Raw genomic sequence first — 20169 nt, 5'->3', positions numbered from 1 at the left:
AACTTCAAAGTTGAATGTATAGCAACTACATAATTTCACAGTTGATGCTTTAACCAAATAGTATAGTGACAAGTTATCTGATGAAATATTAGAAGTGAGGTTGGCAAGTACATAACAGATTTCCTAAATGTCCTTGTTGCAGTAGTAAATATTTTTTTAATGTTATGACGCATCATAACTACCATTTTCATAATTTTAGATTCCTCTTATGTTCTGCTTTATTGCCTTTTTTTGCTCATTGTATATTGTAAAAGCAATACCTTCACAATTCAAATTTTTATCAAGACAAAATTAGTTTTCCTTGGTAACCCCTTACTCCTGTATACCCACATTCTTGGTCATGGAATATCCCCAGACACTGTTTGTGTCTAACATACAAAAGAAATATAGAAGTGATGCAATACATGAACCATGTGGACATTCAGCTTCTCTTAATCACTTAACTCATTGTATGTATCTTGTTAATATGAGGCTCCAAGATTTTTTTGGAGGTAGGAGGAGAGAATTTATTTAAATTCTGTCACTCCTATATGCTCGAGTCAAAATAAAATATAGACAGGAGCACTGAGCTCCTGAATGCCTCAGCGTGGTGATCAATGCCTGAAGGATTCAGGGTAGTGTCTAGAGACTGAAAGAAGCATAATCAATTACTAAATATATAATTATTCTCCTGACCCAACTCAGGAAATTTGAAGTTGTTTGCTTTTTATCAATAGAATGACTATGGGGTAGGGTGTCCTCGAACTCTGTAGATTTCTAGTCTAGGCAGTCCCTAGAGTGTTCCTGCCATTCTTTGGTGATATTTAAAGAAAAAATAATATCTTGGGGTTTTATTTCACTGAACATATGACTTAAAACCTATGGTAAGTTTCCAGTAACTGCTATTGACCTTGAAGTCAAAAAGAAGGAAAAAATATTCTCTACACTGTGGGAACCTATTTGTAAGACTGACATTCTGTAATGATCAAGACTTGCTGTCATTGCAGATTCTTCTTTTATGTAATTTAATTTTCATGATGGCTCATCTTGGCTAGTAATTTCCTTCATGGAATTGACAATAGAGACGTATTTTGAAAATTGAATGGAAAAAAAAATTTCTTCCTACTCATGACTTTTTTTTCATTTTGATGTAAAGAAAAATATATTAACTTACGGTATGCCAAGATAAAAGCTTATAATGAAAAAAAGTTCGTTTTCCAATATATATTGAATGTTTCCTACCAATATTTTTAGGCAACTCGAGGAGTCGCTGTCACAGATTTTTTCTTTAGACTGTAATTTAGAGAAGGCCAATATATCGTGATAGCTGCTTGGTGGCTTAAGTATTTTCATTCCCATGATGTGCTTGGTAGACCTGAGTCAAGGGGTCAGCAGAATTAATTTCCCATGATGGAAATTCTTTTTCGGGTAGATAGCTTAATGAATTAGCGTAGTAATGTTTTCTTATGAATGTCTTTGTGACTGTCCTGTAGGGTATTTTATATGTTTGAATTCTATCTGTTTGTAGGTTGGTTATGTTTTGGTTTTTGTAATTACGTATCAGTTAATTTCCTAGAGAGAGCATATAAATGGATTGGTATAGCTATGATTGCAGAAATAACAAATGCGGATCACACATTGCCAGTATGCCTGTCAGTAGAGCTTCCTCTGTCTCTACATTGAAATAATTGTTCGTGAAGTGAGAAGAACTTTAATCAAAAGGTTACAGACTCGTCAATAACCCGAGTTTAAATAACAAAATAAAATTTTCTGCAATGCTTTCTTGTTGCTTTCTAGTCTATTGTCAAACAGTGTACTGTATCTTTCATCATCCGTTAGACTTGTAATATTTTTTATTTTTTAAACTAAGAGGTTCAAATTGGATTTTTATTTATGGCATCTTTGATTAAATATGAAAAATTGATTTAGAGTTTTATTAGAATTACACTTCAAAATAGACAACCTCTTATGTAAATTTCTATGGATTTTGAACTAATTTGAGTGACTACAGAACCTGTTTCAGTCAATTTTGCTACGAGTCGTCTTTGAGTTAAACATTATTCAATAGTACGAGATATATTACTCCTAATCTCTTGTTTGGAGATGTCATCATAGACAATTATTTGACCCTCACCCTGCAGTCAAGTTGCCAGGTAACCCTCAATTGTATAAGCTTGAACTACATGAGTCCCCATACCCCCTGGTGTAAAGATAGCATGTTTCAGGTAGACCAAAATAAATTTTGCGAGCAAATTATTTGTATTTTGTGCATAAATTACTCTTTTTATGTTGGGAAAAGGATGCAAATGTCCAAAATAATGCTTATTAGGCAAATTAATTTATTACCCATTATTTATCCAGTGGAGCCCACCAAAATAACACTGTTATTAGGCAATTCAAGGAGTCACTGCCTACAGAGTCCTGCTGACAAAAAAAAAAGATATATGTAGCCAGCAAAGAAGAATCGATGACAATAAAACTTATCACATAGTCATATTATTATATAAAATAACTATATACGGTAGTTTATCAAAACTGATTTCTATTGGCTTTCTTAAGAATTAGTGGCAAATAGGTATAACGTTAATAAGTCATTACGTCAGATATAACACAGACCTCTCACATTTATGTGCCATCACTAGGCATAAGTTATGACAATATCAGTGCACATTCAAAATTGCGTGTCACTGAAGTCAGTGTTATAATTGCAGGATTGTTTTGGAGGCAGTTCTGTTTGAGTTTTCCATATGACATGTGGCTCGACATATACATTATCTTGTAGGTACCTTCAGGCTGTAAAATAGTAAATGTAGCAAGAAGTTCACCAAGCAATTTCACAAGTTAATCATTGCCTTTTGATTTTATTCATGAATTAGGAGGTAAGCATGAGTGTGCTTATTTATGTAAAATATACATATGCATATGCCATAACTATTATATTCGAGCCGTGGTATCCTATATTATATGATTTATCATTATCATATGGAATTATCCATATCATTTGAATTCACTGTGTAACAAACCTCCTGCAAGCTTGCTATGAACACTGAAAATAATCATTGTAACAGAATATTCTGGTGTTCTGCAAGTTCAAGCCACATAGAATTAAGACAAAGTAATTCATAAAGAGTTAATGACTTGGGCAAACTTCATCCAAACCTGTGTGGGTGGAAGTTGGCGATGTATTTCTAAAGACTGAGTACCATGTTTACTTAGCCTGTTAATTTAGAGCTATGTAAAATAACTTACTCCTTTATATTTTTGTAGCTCATTTCTTTGTAAGTATATCCACATTATAATGAGCCCATTACATATATGTAGTGATTTACATCAATAAAGAAAATGCAAATGAAGAAACAGGATATAAGTTACTCCAGCCAATCATGACTGTTGTTGTAATATGAAGATGCATTCATGTGGGAAAAGGTAAACAAAGACCTGCAGTGTTACCATAACATTCTTATACAATAGGAACGAATGGGTAAAGGTAGCTGTATCAAAATTCTTGGAGGGAACTGTTTATGAAGATTATAGGTCAGTCAGTGGGTACTGCAGGTGAAGAGCTGTAAGGCCAGGTAGCAGGCAATGCTGAAAGTACGGAAGGAAGTGGATTGACCTGGCTACTGAGTGACTGGCCTGTCTCAATTCCTAATCTGCCTACTCAGTAGTACGTACTTGCTCTGCCCATTCAAAAACAACCAGCTGGTGCTACTCTATTACTGCGAAGTAGAAAGAAAAAACTGCTGTCAGTCTTGAAATTAGAGATTCCAGTGCAGAGGCAAAAACATCAGCTGCAGGATTTGTGAAACAGTTTGGCTAGTATGACTCAAGTGTGACCTTGTAGGATAACAGTTCACAGCACTTTTCATAGGGGAGGTCAAGAGAGCACACCTATCCTTGCCTGGCAGGCAAAGCTGGTGGGACTTGTCTAGACGACAAAAATACATGGCAAAGCTTTAACTTGGAAACCAAGGGCACTTTAGCTGAGGGATCTTAAAAGGTTGCAAGATGGACAGTGAACACACAGAAGATGCACTAGAATATAATACAAAGAAGAAAATTGTTAGCATACAAGACTACACTAGTACAGTATAAGGTTGCATTTCTATGCTTAAAGTGCAAAAATAATGTCATGATATTTTAAGGTAATTAGTTAAAGATTCATATAAAGGCTAAAAAGTGAAAAAAAGATTCAATATAACCTTGTCATAGAGCTTAAGCTGGCCTTGCACTAGGCCTTTTTTTCTTGTGCAGCGAGCCGTTGCTGCCGAAAATCGAAAACCGCGAGCTGTTAGCTCGAGATTTTAGCTTTCCGACAGAACGGGAAGCAGCCACCACGAGCTGCAAGCCGCGAGCCACAGCGTAGTGTCAACAAACAAGATGGCTACTGCTGATAGGACGTACTCTCAGACCTTTGGCTTCTCTTCTTCTGGGCCACTCTCGAACCCGCAAACGTTTTTTGTTACTCTTGCATTCATGTAAGTTTCAGAGAAATACACCACTGCAGCACATTTTGCCACAGTCCGACAATTTCTGGCCGGCATCATGATATCAGCTGATCAGTTTTGTTTACATTTTCCTACGGCTCCTCGAAACCACGAGTTCCTATTGTGACGACACAACACTTTTGCTTGCGAGCATCGGCTGGATGCTGGCCAAAACCGCGAGCAAAAAAAGACTAGTGTGATACCAGCTTTAATAGCATTAAAATGGCAAGAAATCGGAACATTCTTATATAAAACTGTAAAAACAGATACATTGTCTAGATAAAAATAGAAACACATACAAGGAAGGAAACCCAGAAAAACAAGATAGAGATGAATATAAAAAATGAAAAATACACAATGATGTGTACAACATAACTGAAAATTATGCAAATGCTCAAGCATTGTTTTAATTAGATATGAACTCACTGCACAGTTACCTTTAAGCACTGAACCTTAAGAACTATCACCAAACTTGAGAAAGAGGTGGAAAATAAAAATATTGAAAAATTGGTGGTAAATCACTGATAAACATGAGAATGATAGAGAAAATGCAGGAATTAGAATTGAGTAGAATAATGAAATTGAAAAGATTGAAGTAGGTAGTACTTTGTGTGAGGAAGTAGTCTAGTTAATTATGTAAAGCTGTTAAAAGTGCAATAGACACAAACACAGAGGCTGATCATTAATTAGTTACTATATCCAAGTGACGCATTTGCCTTATTACTACTGTTAGACTAAAAGGGCAGTGTCAGGGGACATTGAGAGACCTCAGATATGAACATAGGAGTTATGGGAGTTGTGATGAAACAAATGTACAATGGAAAGTTGATATTACCTTGATGTCTGGTGGATTTTAATCTTGATTTCAGTTTTTCTGGTTGCATAATTAGATTTTAATGCTTTATTTTCTATTTCTTGTCAAATTCTCCACGCAAAAGCTGGTAAAAAATATCAAACCCTTTTTCTTTGTGACAAATGAGAATCGAGTTAATTACTTATCTGGGTAAAATTCTTGAAAACACTTCTGTAAACTCCCCTGTGCCTTTTCAGATATATGGCTTGGGGATTACAGTCTTTTCCATCTGTGACAGCCAGATTTTTAAGAGAAGCTGGAATAGAAGATCCAATGAGTCAGTGTCGTAAATATATTGGTGCCTGCAGTGATCGGAAAAGTCTCGAAGGTATGTATGATCAGTTTTTTCAGTGAGCATTTTAGAAATCCTTTAAGCCCTTGCTTTCAGATACAGTATCTTTGTCAAATGTTTGAATATTGTTCAGAAAATTTTTTGAAAATATTTGCTGATTATTTTTGCAAGCAGAAAATTTTTCAAATTAATTATTTTGATATATGTATTTCTACAAAACATTACAGAACTTTAGGTGTATGGTAGCACATATGTCTTTACATAAAATATTTTGAGTGAGTCAGTATTTAATACAGTCTTTACTGATGGTAACTTGAAAGCATAATTGAGCATAATTTTACCTGAGGTGACTTATTTTTAAGTGGCTGTTTTTGTTTTTGTAGTTATAAAATTACTCATTTTTAAAGCAATTTGTATTTTTCCGAACATACAAACCTGAGGTCTTTAAATAAGAATTTACTTCAGCTCAAACTCGGGCAGGCTATTCTACACAACAAGGTTGTTTGGTAGCTGCACTACCAGTGTGAGAGGCCTGGAGTACCCTCACCCTCACCACCTCTCTTTGCTGAGTTGTTTAACCACTTGCCTTACATCCCAAGTAACAGAATGAGGGGTGGCTAAAGGTGGGCAGTTTATGTCAAGACCTATGGTTTGTATGTTAAGAAAAATACAAATTACTTTTAAGATTTGTAATTTGTTCCTATACAAATACAAACCATCTGTCTTCACATAAGAAGACTTAATAATTGGTGGGAGGATCTGAGTAGACTTCCTAACCGGCTGGAGGTTCACCTTATCTAGGACTTTTTCCTGGTTGTGCAGTGTCAAGCAGAGGAATCTGTGCCATGCCTCTGATCAGGGGAACAAAAATGTGCTCGACTGACAGACTTCTGGGTCTTTCAAAGTATGTAATGGCTGTGAAAACAGCATTACTCCAAAAAAGGCTTGGAAGAACATTGTGTTAGAGATAATAAAGCTAAGATAAGTGACAGGTTAGTTTATTGTCCATCCCTCTCTACCCTTGCTAGAGAGAGGGAAGGGTTTGCTCTGTTAGATCTTAACAATAAAAAAAATAGAAAGGCTGATCACTCTTCTGCATCTGTGTCCATCCAGCATATGACAGTCTGGAAACCTATCTTCTGCCTGCTGTGAGAGGAAGGTACGAGAAGGCGAAAAGAGGGAGGCCAGTCACACACACTTTCACTTCTACTACCATACATCTTGGCCCAGATGCTACCTGTTCCTGCTAGAAAACTGGATGAGCTACACTTGTTGAGCAGCCACCACAGGACCCAAGGAAGAGGTGTCTAAGGATCTATGAGCAATGTCCCTCAGGTAAAAGGAGGTGAACGTTGTCTGACGCAACCACACTCCTGCTCTCAGCACCTGATATACCGACTGTTTCTTCTTGAATGTGAGGGAGAGTGCAATGCCTCTAACTTTGTGAGCTCTAGGCTGGAATGTAAGAGTCGCCCTCGTTTGATGTTGAGTATGCCTGTTTGACAGTCTCATGAAGGCAGAAAGATACTACAGGCAGTCCCCAGTTATCGGTGGGGCTTCTGTTCCCAAGGGGTTGCTGATAAGCGAAGACCGCCATTAACCGAAACTTGGCGATTTATGGCGCAATGGCGCTAAGCACCATTATGGTGCCTCTGTTTGGTATGTTGTGGCACCATAAGATGCCTTATGGCCTCTTATAACTGAAACTTGGCCTATTATGGCACCATAAATCTCCGATTTTATGGCGCTAGATGAGTGCCATAAAACCGGATTACCGATAATCGGGGACTGCCCGCATTGTGTTCTGGACACCTTTTTCGTGGTCTTGCCAGTACTAACAAAAAGTCCTTGTAAGGTAGCACTGCAGCACCCTAAGGGGACCAAGTAGCATCTTTTCTGGAATGTTACTTACAAAGTCCTCTAGGGATGGGATCGAAAAGGACTTGAATCAGGAGTTAGGGATGGATGAATTCTGTCTTTCCACAAATTCCGTGATAAATTGGAACAAAACAGATCCTTTATCCCCTTGAGTGTTTAACGTTATATGAAAGACCATGAAGTTTGCCTACTCTCTTCGTCGATGCCAGGACAAGCAGATATTCAGTCTTGAGGGTCTGATGACTCGTAGAAGCTCATAAGTTACACGAGTCAGGCTTTGAAGGACAAGAATCACATCCCACTCAGGGGGCCTGAGTTCCCTGGGAGGGTGAGACTTCACAAAGCTTCTCATCAGCGTGGTGATCTCCCATGAAGAGAGGTCTATGAGAGAGATGCTTCTGTCAGAGTAGGAAGACTAGTAAGTCCGCTACCTTCTGAACAGTAGCTCCGACTGAAGAGAAACCCCTTTCATGACACCAGCCACAAAAGATGGCCCATTTCCCTTGATAGACATCCATAGAAGGTTTCTGAAGATATCCAGACATCTCCGATGCTGTTTGGCGAGAAAAGCCTCTCACTTGTAGGAGACTCTGGACAGCCTTCAACTGTGAAGGGATAGGGACTCTATGGGCTGGTGGAACCTCTCTATGTGGGGTTGGCAGAGGAGGTTGTGCCATGGGGATTTCTCTCGGTGCCTCGGATAGCAGAGCCAGCAGTCCCCGGTACCACTAGGCATGCGGCCACTTGGGAGTCACCAGGGTCGTTCTGATATTCGTGGTGACCATTACCCTTTTGATCACTTGATGAATACGACAGAATGGAGGAAAAGCATGAGTGTCGAGATTGTTCCACAGTTGTTGAAAGGCATCCTCCACCACAGCCTATGGATCCGGGATGACAGAGCAAAATACCGGCAACTTCCTGTTGTGATGTGTTGCAAAGAGATCTATTAATGGTCTTTTCCAAAGACTGAACAATCTTTCCACAATTCCTTGGTGTAGGGACCGTTCAGTCCCTATCACTTGACCCTGACAGCTGACTTTGTCTGCCACTACATTCTTTTTGCCTGGGATATATCTGGCTGACAACTCCACTGAGTGTGCTATTGCCCACTCATGTACTTTCAGTGTCAACTGGTGAAGCTGGAGAGATACTATCTCCCTTGCTTGGTGACGTATGCCACTACCATGGTATTCACTGATGAGTACCACGGAGTGTCCTATTACTCGATCCTGGAACTCCTGGAGAGCCAGGAAGGCTGCCTTGAGCTCTAGGATGTTGATATACAATTGCTTGTTGTTCTGATTCCACACATCTGAGATTAGCAACTCCTCCAGGTGTGTGCCCCAACCCTCCCTTGAGGTGTCCAAAAACAGAAGCAACTTGGGAGTGTGAAGCTGGACTCCTGCCAGGGCCTGTTTCACTTTTCTCAAGAGAGGAATGCGAAGGGATGGCTGATCCCTCGCTTGAGCCCAGAACTCTTTCATTCTCACTGGAGGGAGTGAAGGGGAAGTCGCCCACGAGGGGACCAGCTTCTCCAAAGATGACAGGTAACCGAGAACAACTTGCCACATTCGAGCTGGTTGTTACTGTTGGGACTGGAATAACTGCACTGTCTCCTAGAACTTACTGATATGGTAGTCTGAGGGAAAGAGACTCACTGCTGCCGTATCTATCAGCATGCCTAGGTACTTTATCCTCTGCTTGGGTACGAGGTCTGACTCTTAGAGATTTATCGCAATGCCTAAGCTGTGACAAAAATCGAGACGATCACTGCCCTGGAGCAACTTCAAATGAGAGTTTGCCAGGAGTAGCCAATCATTGAGATACTTCAGAGGATGTATCCTGTGTGAATGAGCCAAAGTTGAAACAAAGGTGGACACTCTCGTGAACACCTGTGGAGCAGTTTATAGCCCAAAGCAAAGTGCCCTTGAATTGACACACCATCCCATTAAGGATAAAGCAGAAGTACCTGCGAGAGGACTGATGGATGGGTATCTGGCATATTCATCTTGCAGATTGACCATAAGCATGAAGTCGGACTCCCTGATGGCCACCAGCACTGACAAGAGTTGTTTCCATTTGAATTAAGTCTGCTCAACAAATTGATTGAAGGTTGACAGGTCTATGACTGGTCTCCATTCCTCCCTGATGCTTTCTCCATAAGAAATATCCTGCTGTTAATGCACAGAGACTGGTTTGTCACGGCTTCCATTGCACCCTTCTTCAGCATCATCTTCACCTTGTTCTGTAGGGCAAAGTCCTTTGACAAGCCAGAAACGTTTGTAGACAGACTGGAAGATTGGTGAGGGTAGGGGAGACTCGAAGGGAAGTAAATAACTCACACGAAGGACATTCACTACCCAGGACTCTGCTTTGTGTTGCTGCCATTGCCCAATGGCTCGAGAGGCACCTCCCACCAGTGGCAGGATGTGGTAGGGAATACCACCTCTAGTGTCTTCCTCCCTTCTTCTTCCACCTACTGCCTCTTCCTAGGTGGGGAGAGAAATGAAAAGGTTTTTGTTTTGCATCCTTCCTAATGGGGGCTGAAGAAGACTGGGTATTCTTGCAAGGGGCCTTGGGATTTTGTGCTTTCTTAGGGCCTGCAGAGGAAGGGCCAGCTTGACCCTGGGTCGGGCTGCTTTGGTGCACGAAGACCCTGAGGTCTTTGTCACTGCACGGTGGATGGGGCAGTCGTTATCATCCACCCTTCGATAATCCACTGCAGCATCCACTTGCTCTCTGTCAAAGAGAGAAGTGGAGCCCAGAAAAGGTCTGTTCCTTAAGGTTAAGACCAATTTGGGACTTGGGAACTTCAGAACCCTGCAGCTGCGTCTTGCCTCTTAAATATCAAGTCTGTTAAGGTTAGCCATTTCCTTGGGAAGTGACGAAGAGGAAGTGATAACCTTAGTTATTGAGTTATTGTTGTAGGCCAATGGTCAATCCAAGAAACTGCTTGAAATGCTGCCATGGCAGTCGTTTCCAAGGTCGCTGACTCCTGTTTTGAGAGGGAAATGTTTTCTGCTTAGAGTTGCTCTGATGTCAGACCTGGACAAAGACGAACTAAGTCCGGGTCAGTCTGTGCAGTCAGGATTGACCTTTCTGAGGATTTGTAAAATTTCTTCTGACTAGGGAGTGGTGGATGAAACAGTTTAAATGAGTGGCTGGCTCGAAGTGAGTTCTCCCTTCCAGAGACAAGAGAATTCACTAGACCCAGCACTGATTCTGCAAGCTTCGACCATGGCAGATCTACTGATGGTAATGATTCCCTGTGAGGCCTGACCAGGGTCTTCGAGACCCAAAGGAACAACTTCATCGTCAGCCAAGGTTTCACCCCCAAGTTTAAGTCTCAATATAGCAGCTCTACAGCCCAGGGGTATCCACATCCTTGGGGAAAGGACCTTCTGGTCCTTCCAGGTTGTTGTCCTCCTGAGTTATTAGAACCCCCATGTGCCCTATCACCTATGCATGAGTTCATTCCAGTCCTAAGCCCAAGCCAGAGGTGCACAAAGAGCTGCGATGGGAGGCTAAATCCATATCGCCAACCCGATCTTTTTGTTCCACAGCTCTCGCTATAGTCCCAGGAGGTTGAAGGAACAGGTGAGAGGGGTCTAGCACCCTTTGTTGACCTGCTAGAGACTGAAGCTCAGCAGGAGAGGAAGGCCGTGAACGGTTGTCAACCCCATGATGACGATCAATGTATGGGTCTGGGAGAACTCCCATCCCGCAAAGGTGAACTGGGATTGTCACTGGAAGAGAATGCATGCCATCACAAAACTGTGCAGGAGCTACCCCAGGGAGAGTAAATTGTGAACTAGTACAGCCCTGGGAGAATGGTTGTGCCCCGTTTGGTGAAAGCATGGTCTGTCCCAACGACAGGCCAGACTTTTCTTCGAGGCTGAGGCCTCTATTGGTCTATCTGGTGTGTGAACCCTAAGTTCGGCATCACAGACTCGGGATCTATTCCTCCTAACATCCTAGGCATGTCTTGCGGAAGCCACGCCACGTCCTGGATTGGAGACTTGTGGGTGGGAGAAATTGGGGATGTCTGGTATCAGCACCATGGGTGTCAGCTGCATTGGGGCTGATCCCAGGGTGCACTGCTTCTGCACCTCAGGTGTCCTCCCGATGCATGGATCCCCGGTCTGAGATGGGTTAGGCACATTCTGTGCCTCGGGTGTCCTGAGACACCCAAGATGCAGGTCTCATGTTTTGGGGCAAGGTAGAGTTATATACAGTAGTGCCTCAGGTTACGAAATTAATCCGTTCTGAAGTGGCCTTCGTAACCTGATTTTTTTGTATCTAGAACTACGTTTTACACGTAAATTGCCTAATTCGTTCCAAGCCCTACAAAAACACCACAGTAAATTTTTTAATAAATCTAAATTGACCAATAAACAATGAAATACAACAATTTGGACCATTCAGTACAGTGACTGTACCTGTAAATAAAGTGTATTAGTGTACAGGGTACAAGTAATATTGTATGTACATGCATGTACATATGTATTAAAATGTGGAACCTTACCTTTCAAGTGAGGCGACGTCTGAAAGTGGCAACAGAGGAGGAGGACAAACGGCAGAAAACACGAACACTTAACTTTACAAAACACATTAAAAATGGCTGAAAACATTAACACCAAACTTTACGAAATACATTAACAAATACTCTTGATTACCTCCATCTTCGTCTCCATAGAAAGCATCCTCTTCTTTCCGTGAACTTCAGCAACATTCTTGGGACCCATGGCTAATAACGTAAGTAATTAAATTCACACATAACACGGTAAAGTAACTTACAGTACAACAAAAGCGAAATCACTAACACGAATTTACGTTAACAAACGAAATCTATGTGAACGAACGAATTCCAGGTGTGTACAATAACGCTGCCAAAACTAAATAATTGAGGAACGCCTTTATGTAGATGCATGATGTGACAGATGCTGACCAATAGGAGAGCAGGATCTTACGGCAGTGACTAGCATCAGAAACCAATGGGAGAGCAGGAGGATGGTGGCGAGTCTACCGAGTTGATGGCGCAGAAGTTTTAAATTGTTCTTGGTGGCCTGGGCGAATCTCGGACTTTACAGTACATACACCCTTTCACAACCTGAATTATTTTTGTACACAGAAGCAAAAAAATCTTCGTCTTTGCCTTCGTAACCTGGATTTTTCGTACGTAGGGACTTTCGTATGTAGGGGTATGACTGTACCTTACCTCGGATGTCCAGAAAAGGAATACCTGAGATGTGGGTTCCCTGTTCTGGTTTGTGCTTCTTCCATAGAAAAAGACATGCCATGAGGGAAGCCCTCAAGAGATTGAAACAGGCTCCTGCTCCTCCATGCCTGTTGAAGCACCAAGGAAATGTGGAGGAGTGATTTCTCCCCCAGATGAAGAAGCAGCCGAATGGAATGCATGGGAAGAGGCAAGGAGCCGCCTGGCGAATACTCCTCCTAAGATGGACAAACAGCCTTCTTGAATTTCCTCTTGCCAGTGAACCTCATCCACTGCTCCGGTGATTAGTCACAACACTCGGGACAAGTATTAGTCATAGAACACACACATTTGTGGCATTTGGTGCAAACGGTGTTCAGGTCTACGTTGGGGTGAGAGAAAGTAATTGCAACAGCACTCTCCCCCACCTGGGCAGATGGGCAGAAGCAAGGTTTAGGCTTTGATGATTCTTGGGTTTGCATATTATTCAAGATGAAGAACAGATATATCACAAATCCAAGAATAAGAACAGATACTATTAACACAAATCTTCAGTCACATTAAAAAGGAAGGAAGAAACCAGAATGAAATGACAGTAAAACAGCCAGGAATCATTCGAGCAGAGGTAGGCAATATTGTGTCTGCTCTCGACGAAGGCTATAAGGCAAATGGTTACGCGGTTTGGTGAAGGGAGGTAGTGAGGTTATTCCTTGTCTCTCCCACTGGTACTACAGCTACCGAACAATCTTGTTGTATAGAATATCCTGCTCCAGCTTGCATTAAAGGTAATTCCTGTGTAAAGATCAATGGTTTGTATTCGTGTAGGATCAAATTAAAATTCACACATCATATTGAGCACACTTCACTAGTTGTGCTATTAAATTTAAAAGTTGGTTTATGTGAATTTTACATGAGAAAATGATTAAAATATAAGCCATTTTACTATATAAATAGCCTTGACTTGTTTACACTGGAAATTAGTCACATTAAATTTGTCTGTAGTTTTGCTGAATGAATGAGGAATGCAAGTTTTTCAATTGTTTGAGCCTATTACTTAGTGATTAGTATTTGTGTTGAAAAATTTGTGTGCTGGGAACTTAGAAGTATACTGTTTGGATTCCTTATTAAACTCTTGGCCATATAGGTGTGACATTTGCTTGATCAGAAAGTAGGACTTCAGTCTACACATTCATTACAACACCTAGCTCTAAGAAACACAATTACTACTGTTTTAGCGGTAATGGCTCTGATGCATGGCTGATTGTACCATTAAATCCATTGGCATTAAGGTCAGGACAAATGCACTGCTATTGACAACCTGTCTTTTGGCTGATAAACCAGTGCCACCTTGTAGCTTGGGGGCTTTGCTAGTGAAGCACTCATCTTTCAGAAATTAATATACCACATAGCTGATTTGATGGTCTTGGAAATGTGTCTTGGGGGAAAGGTTATGGGTTATTACAGAAGTATTGCTTAGGTAATGCTTTCCCTTTCAAGAAAAGGACTCTAACCACATACTTAACATTAGAAAGCTATCCGGAAGTACATTTGTGTACTAAGGTAGGCAACACGATATATTTAATGTATGTATGACATTAACAATGATGTGCAATGTACACCAGTTATTTTGCACAAGGTGAGAAATAGCTACATGTCCTCTCATCACATACCCACACTATCTTAGTCTTTGAGAGTTCAGTCTATTTTCCAGCTGCTGGATACCTCATATCTCCACTCCCTCAACTGTAACAAAATCTTTCCATCATACTGTAGCCATGAATCTTAACATTCTGTGGTCACAACTTTTCAGTATTTCCTCCATTTCTTTTGTTCATGTCCATGTTTCCATTGCACAGGTGTGAGAGTAATGTATCCACAGAAATGTTATATACTAACATGTTAGTAAACTGACATTATTACAGTTTGGTTAATATAATGAGATAATGTTTTGAGAGTTGATTAAGGAAGGAGGGACTGTTAGCTTGAGGTGTGAACTGTAAATTTAGTCTTAGACTGTAGTGTTCACATCTAGAGTTCCCAGTTACCAACAAATGGTACCAATTTACTTGCCAGAATGTTAAGAGCTATTGCTGTTAGTACATGGTTAGCTATGCATTAAGAGCATGACTGCTAAAACTTGGTCACATTTTGAGGTACACTAAAGTGTGATGGAAATGATGCATATCCACACCAATAGAGATTTTAAAATTTCATTGATCTTAGGATTGTCACTTTAGAAGCTATATTGGGTATTTCATTCTCTACCGTCCAAGCTTTTTATATGAAACTGATAAAGTAAATAAACATTCACTCTTTCATAATCATGTAATCTTAACATAAATTTTATTCTTTTTTTCTCAGAAAGAGAATATGTATCTCAATTGTGGTTTCAACTTGAGTGTATTTTGTAGAATAACATATTGATGTTGATTCCTCTTCTCAAACTTTTTCAAAATGAGAAACTGACTTTTGTAGTGTATTCTACTGTGCCAATATTTCCCTCCAAGTCCAGAGTGACTCTCTTTGGTATTGCTTGGATGTTGAAAGGCTTTGTGCATGTCATTGGTTGTAATGAATATATTACTAAGGCTGTTAGCATGTATTTGTAAACATTTTTCTCTTACTAGTGATATACATTTTTATATTTGTTAGCAGTTCTGTGTTAGGACAGGTTTAGCATAGGAAGTTTACACTACATGAAAAACTTTGTCTGCTTATAAAGAAAGTACCTCCATTTGCAAAAGTTTGTAGTACAATGTATTTTAAGTAAAGTACTGTAAAGCTGAGGATGTTTGTTATGCCAGCGTTTAGTGCTTGTTACTTTTGAGTGTTATGTTTTCATTATAGTAAATATCCATTATAATCCTAAGACATATCTTGATTCAGTGACAGTGTCATATCAATGTTAAACTGTTTTTGAGTTGGTTAAGTGTTTATTTTTCATATGTGAATGTTTAGCCTTCAGTGCTTTGGAGAGTTTAACTCTTTTGGTAGTATGTACTGACAGAAGAATAAAGGCAGTTTCACTATTAAATGTTTAAAGTATGTTAGTGATATGATATCTTAAGTGCTACTCATATTTATTCATAATGAAATATTAAGTTGTTACATTAGGTGCATCTTCAAATAGTACTTAAGTAGACAGTCTTAAATACTAGTCCCCTAATGTATTTTCATTACTAACAGACATTGGTAAGTGTAGGGATTTCTTGGTGCACATTAAATTCATGGAAAGGATAATTGAATATCTGACATAATAATGATTTTGCAGTTTTACAAGACCTGCTGGGCAGCATGGAAACTTGTTCTTCCATTGCCACCGGGGGTATGTGCCTGCATGTCCTTGTGTGACTTTTGTCCCATAGGATAATAGGTGTGCCATTTTCCATAGGCTTACAGTAGTGAGGTGGAGAAAAAACTGCATACTTATATTGATATTGTAAATATAAACACATTTTCTTTGTGCCTCACTTTTGTATAGCCTTACAAATCAAGAAAATATTTGAATTAGTAGATCTTCCCCTGGTCTAAAAAACTCCTTGGAAATATAGGGTAGTTCTGACAGTTTTATACCATTACACTCTTAGGTACTATCATTGGTATGAACAGTGACCTTGTCTTATAATGCACATTTCCCAGGAAGTTGCCATAGTATCATTGTCACCTGCTAGTGGAGAGCATTTATTTTTGTTGTTTAAAGGTGCTGAAAATGTTAAAATTAAAACTTTTTCTAACTGCATTATAGGAGGACTAAGGGTTTCTTACTTCATATTTAACTTTGTAATTTAAATCTAGGACTTATGTAAACATTTTTAGCAGCATAATATTTATTAAGATATCTCTTTTTCGGTTCTTTTAGTAAAACATTTCTTTCATTTTTCATTTTTTATATACTAGTACTTTCCTTTGAGAAAATAGTCTTAACCAAAATAATATATGCTTATGTGTTCTTCTATTCTATTTTTATCTTTGTGATGGGATTATCACTCTTGGTTTTGTTAATCATTGTTTTGTTTATTCTTTTGAAAACTTAAGTTACAGTAAACTTAAAAGAAGGGAAATTTCTGGAGAGACATGGATGGAATAATGCAAGAACTGGAAGAGCATGAGAGGGTGATAGTTGGGGCAGATTTGAATGGCCATGTCAGATGTGAAAATGAGGCGATTGGGCGGATGCATGGGGGCCATGGAATTGGGGGGAGAAACCCAGAAGGAGAGAGAGTAGTGGACTTTGCTGTGTCATTCGACATGGCAATATTAAACACATTCTTTAAGAAGAAAAGGGAACACCTAATAACATACAGGAGTGGGGGAAGATTCTCCCAGATAGACTACTTCTTGTATAAAAGGAATAATCTGGTGGAGGTCAAGAACTGCAAAGTTATTCCAGGCGACCATGTAGCCACCCAACACAGACTGCTATGTATGGACTTGAAGTTAAAAAGGGAAAGAAAAACCAAAGCTAAAGGGATAAGGAAAATTAAATGGTCACAAATTAGAGAAGGAAGGGGATAAGAAGAGAGAGTTTAAGAGGAGGGTTTTGGAGGATATTGATATAAGGATTGAAGATGTTCAAGAATGGTGGGAATGAAATGCAGCAGTAATAAGAAGGCATGGAAAGGAGCTGCTAGGTATCATATGGGAAGAAAAGGAGAGTTGGTGGTGGGATGAAGACATTGAGAAAGTAGTAAAAGATAAGAAGGAGGCAAAGAAAAGATGGGAAGAGTCACAGTCAGTGGAAGACAGAGATAGGTTCAGAGAGAAAAACAAGGTGGTGAAAAAGGTGGTAGCCCAAGCTAAAGCAAAGTCGTATGATGATGTGTATAATGAGCTGGGGACAAAGGAAGGATTAAAGAAGATGATCAAGCTATCAAAGGCTAGAAATAAGAGCACCAAAGATATTACACATATCAAACAAATAAAGGCTCAAGATGGTGTAGTACTTAGAAAGGAGGAAGACATTGTGAAGAGATGGAAAGAATATTTCGAACAGTTGTTAAATGAAGAAAATAATAGACTAATAAGAGAGGATGGGCAAGTGAACATTGGCATGGTAATGAGGTTTTCTAGGCAAGAGGTACTAAATGCACTGAAGAAGATGAAGAATGGGAAGGCAACCGGACCAGACATGATTCCAGTGGAAGCATGGAAAGCATTAGGAGATGAAGGAGTGGATATACTGTACGATCTTATGATAAAGATCCTTGAACAGGAAAAGATAACAAATGAGTGGTGTGGGAGTATATTGATCCCAATTTTTAAAGGGAAAGGCGATGTCCAAGAGTGTGGTAATTATAGGGGCATTAAATTGATCTCCCACACTTTGAAGATACTTTGAAGATACAGGGGTCGGCTCTGAGCCCATTTATCTCTAACATAGTGATGGATGTTATAATAGAGGAAGTAAGGGAGACAGTACCATGGAACATATTGTATGCAGATGATATTGTTCTGTGTGCAAAGAGCAGGGAAGATCTGGAAGTGAAGTTAGAAAGATGGAGACAAGTACTGGAGGACTGAGGAATGAGAATAAGTAGATCGAAGACAGAATATATGTGTACCACCACTGAGGGGGATGATAGAGAAAGTATTCAGCTTGGTGGAGAGCAAATAAGGAGAGTTGATAAGTTTAAGTATTTGGGATCTTTTGTTAACGCTGGAGGAAGTATGGAAGAAGAAGTAAAACATCGGGTACAGGCAGGCTGGAACAACTGGAGAGCGCCTTTGGAGTTCGTGACAAAAGAGTGCTGCTTAGGTTAAAAGGAAAATTTCACAAGACGGTGGTAAGAACAGCAATGCTGTATGGTACGGAAACAGCAAGCATGAGGAAAACAGAGCAGAAGAAGATGGATGTGGCAGAAATGAGAATGCTTAGGTGGATGTCTGGGGTGACAAGAGAGGATAGGATCAGAAATGACTTCATAAGGGGGTTGACTAAGGTGGTGGAAGTATCAAAGAAAGTGCAGGAGGGGAGGCTGAGATGGTATGGACACCTGTTGAGGAGAGATGAGGACCACGCTGGGAGACATACTATGGGGGTGGAGTAGCAAGGAAGAAGAAGAAAAGGGAGACCAAGAAAGAGATGGAAGGACTGTGTGAGAGGAGACTTACATGAGAAGGGAATTGATGAGGCAGAAGCGCAGGATAGAAATAGATGGAAATGGCTCATCCGAAACGGCAACCCCATATAAAAATGGGGACAAGCTGGGAAGAAGAAGTTACAGTAAATCTTCTTTTACCTGGGTTGTATTTTATACTTTAGGATTCTGTTTTTGTTCTTCCTCTACTGTCTTTTTCATTTTTGTCAGATCTCTTAAGTCTTTGCAGGGCACAATTAATTTTGTGGCACTGTATTAGTACATACTTTGATTTTTTTTCTTTTGCCTATCACAGTCCTCCAATTTGACTGGGTGGTACTTATAATGTGGGGTTCTGAGTTACATCCTGCCTCTTTAGGAGTCCATCACTTTTCTTACTATGTGCACTGTTTCTCGGAGCACACTCTTCTACATGAGTCCTGGAGCTACTTCAGCGTCTAGCTTTTCCATATTCCTTTTCAGGGATCTTGGGATCGTGCCTAGTGTTCCTATGATTATGGGTACAATTTCCACTGACATATCCCATATCCTTCTTATTTCTATTTTCAGGTCTTGATACTTATCCATCTTTTCCCATTCTTTCTCTTCAACTCTGGTGTCCCATGGTAATGCGACATCAATGAGTGACACTTTCTTCTTGATTTTGTCAGTCAGCGTCACGTCTGGTCTATTTGCACATATCACCCTATCTGTTCTGATACCATAGTCCCAGAGGATCTTCGCCTGATCATTTTCTATCACTATTTTGGGGTGGTGCTCATACCACTTATTACTGCAAGGTAGCTGATGTTTCTTGCACAGGCTCCAGTGGAGGGCTTTTGCCACCAAGTCATGCCTCGCTTTGTACTGGTTCTGTGCAAGTGCTGGACATTTACTTGCTTTATGGTTTATGGTCTCATTTTTCATATTGCAATTCCTGCATATGGGTGAGATGTTATTTCCATCTATCGTTCTTTGAACATATCTGGTACTTAGGGCCTGATCTTGTGCCACTATTATCATTCCTTCTGTTTCCCTCTTAAGCTCTCCCCTCTGTAGCCATTGTCATGTTTCACTGCTGGCCAGTTCTTTAGTCTGTCTCATGTATTGTCCGTGCATTGGTTTGTTTTACTGTTCCTCTGTTCTGTTTGTCATTCTCCACCTCTGTATATTTCTGGGTCTTCATATACTTCTATCAGTTCTTCTTCCCATGCACTCTTGAGCCACTCATCTTCACTGGTTTCCAGATATTGCCCCAATGCTCTGTTCTCGATGTTGACGCAGCCCTCTATTCTTAATAGTCCTCTCCCTCCTTCCTTTCGTGTTATGTATATGTAGTCTGTCCGTATTATCTCTTGGGTGTAGTGCTTTGTGTATTATCATAT

The 20169-nt window shown here is 40.0% G+C and overlaps 1 protein-coding gene across 1 annotated transcript in view; it reads left to right on the top strand.

Annotated features, from left to right (window-relative positions):
• LOC135225737 (AMP deaminase 2-like) overlaps positions 1-20169 on the top strand; it is a 140413-nt gene that overhangs the window by 57576 nt on the left and 62668 nt on the right. Inside the window, 2 exon segments of the mRNA XM_064265130.1 lie at positions 5517-5647; positions 15979-16032. Of these exon segments, the coding sequence (XP_064121200.1) occupies positions 5517-5647; positions 15979-16032 (185 nt within the window).

The sequence above is a fragment of the Macrobrachium nipponense genome, chromosome 13 (assembly GCF_015104395.2).
Source record: "Macrobrachium nipponense isolate FS-2020 chromosome 13, ASM1510439v2, whole genome shotgun sequence".
Lineage (NCBI taxonomy): Eukaryota > Metazoa > Arthropoda > Malacostraca > Decapoda > Palaemonidae > Macrobrachium > Macrobrachium nipponense.
The sequence above is the reverse complement of the archived record's forward strand: the minus strand, read 5'-3'. Positions and strand labels throughout refer to the sequence as shown.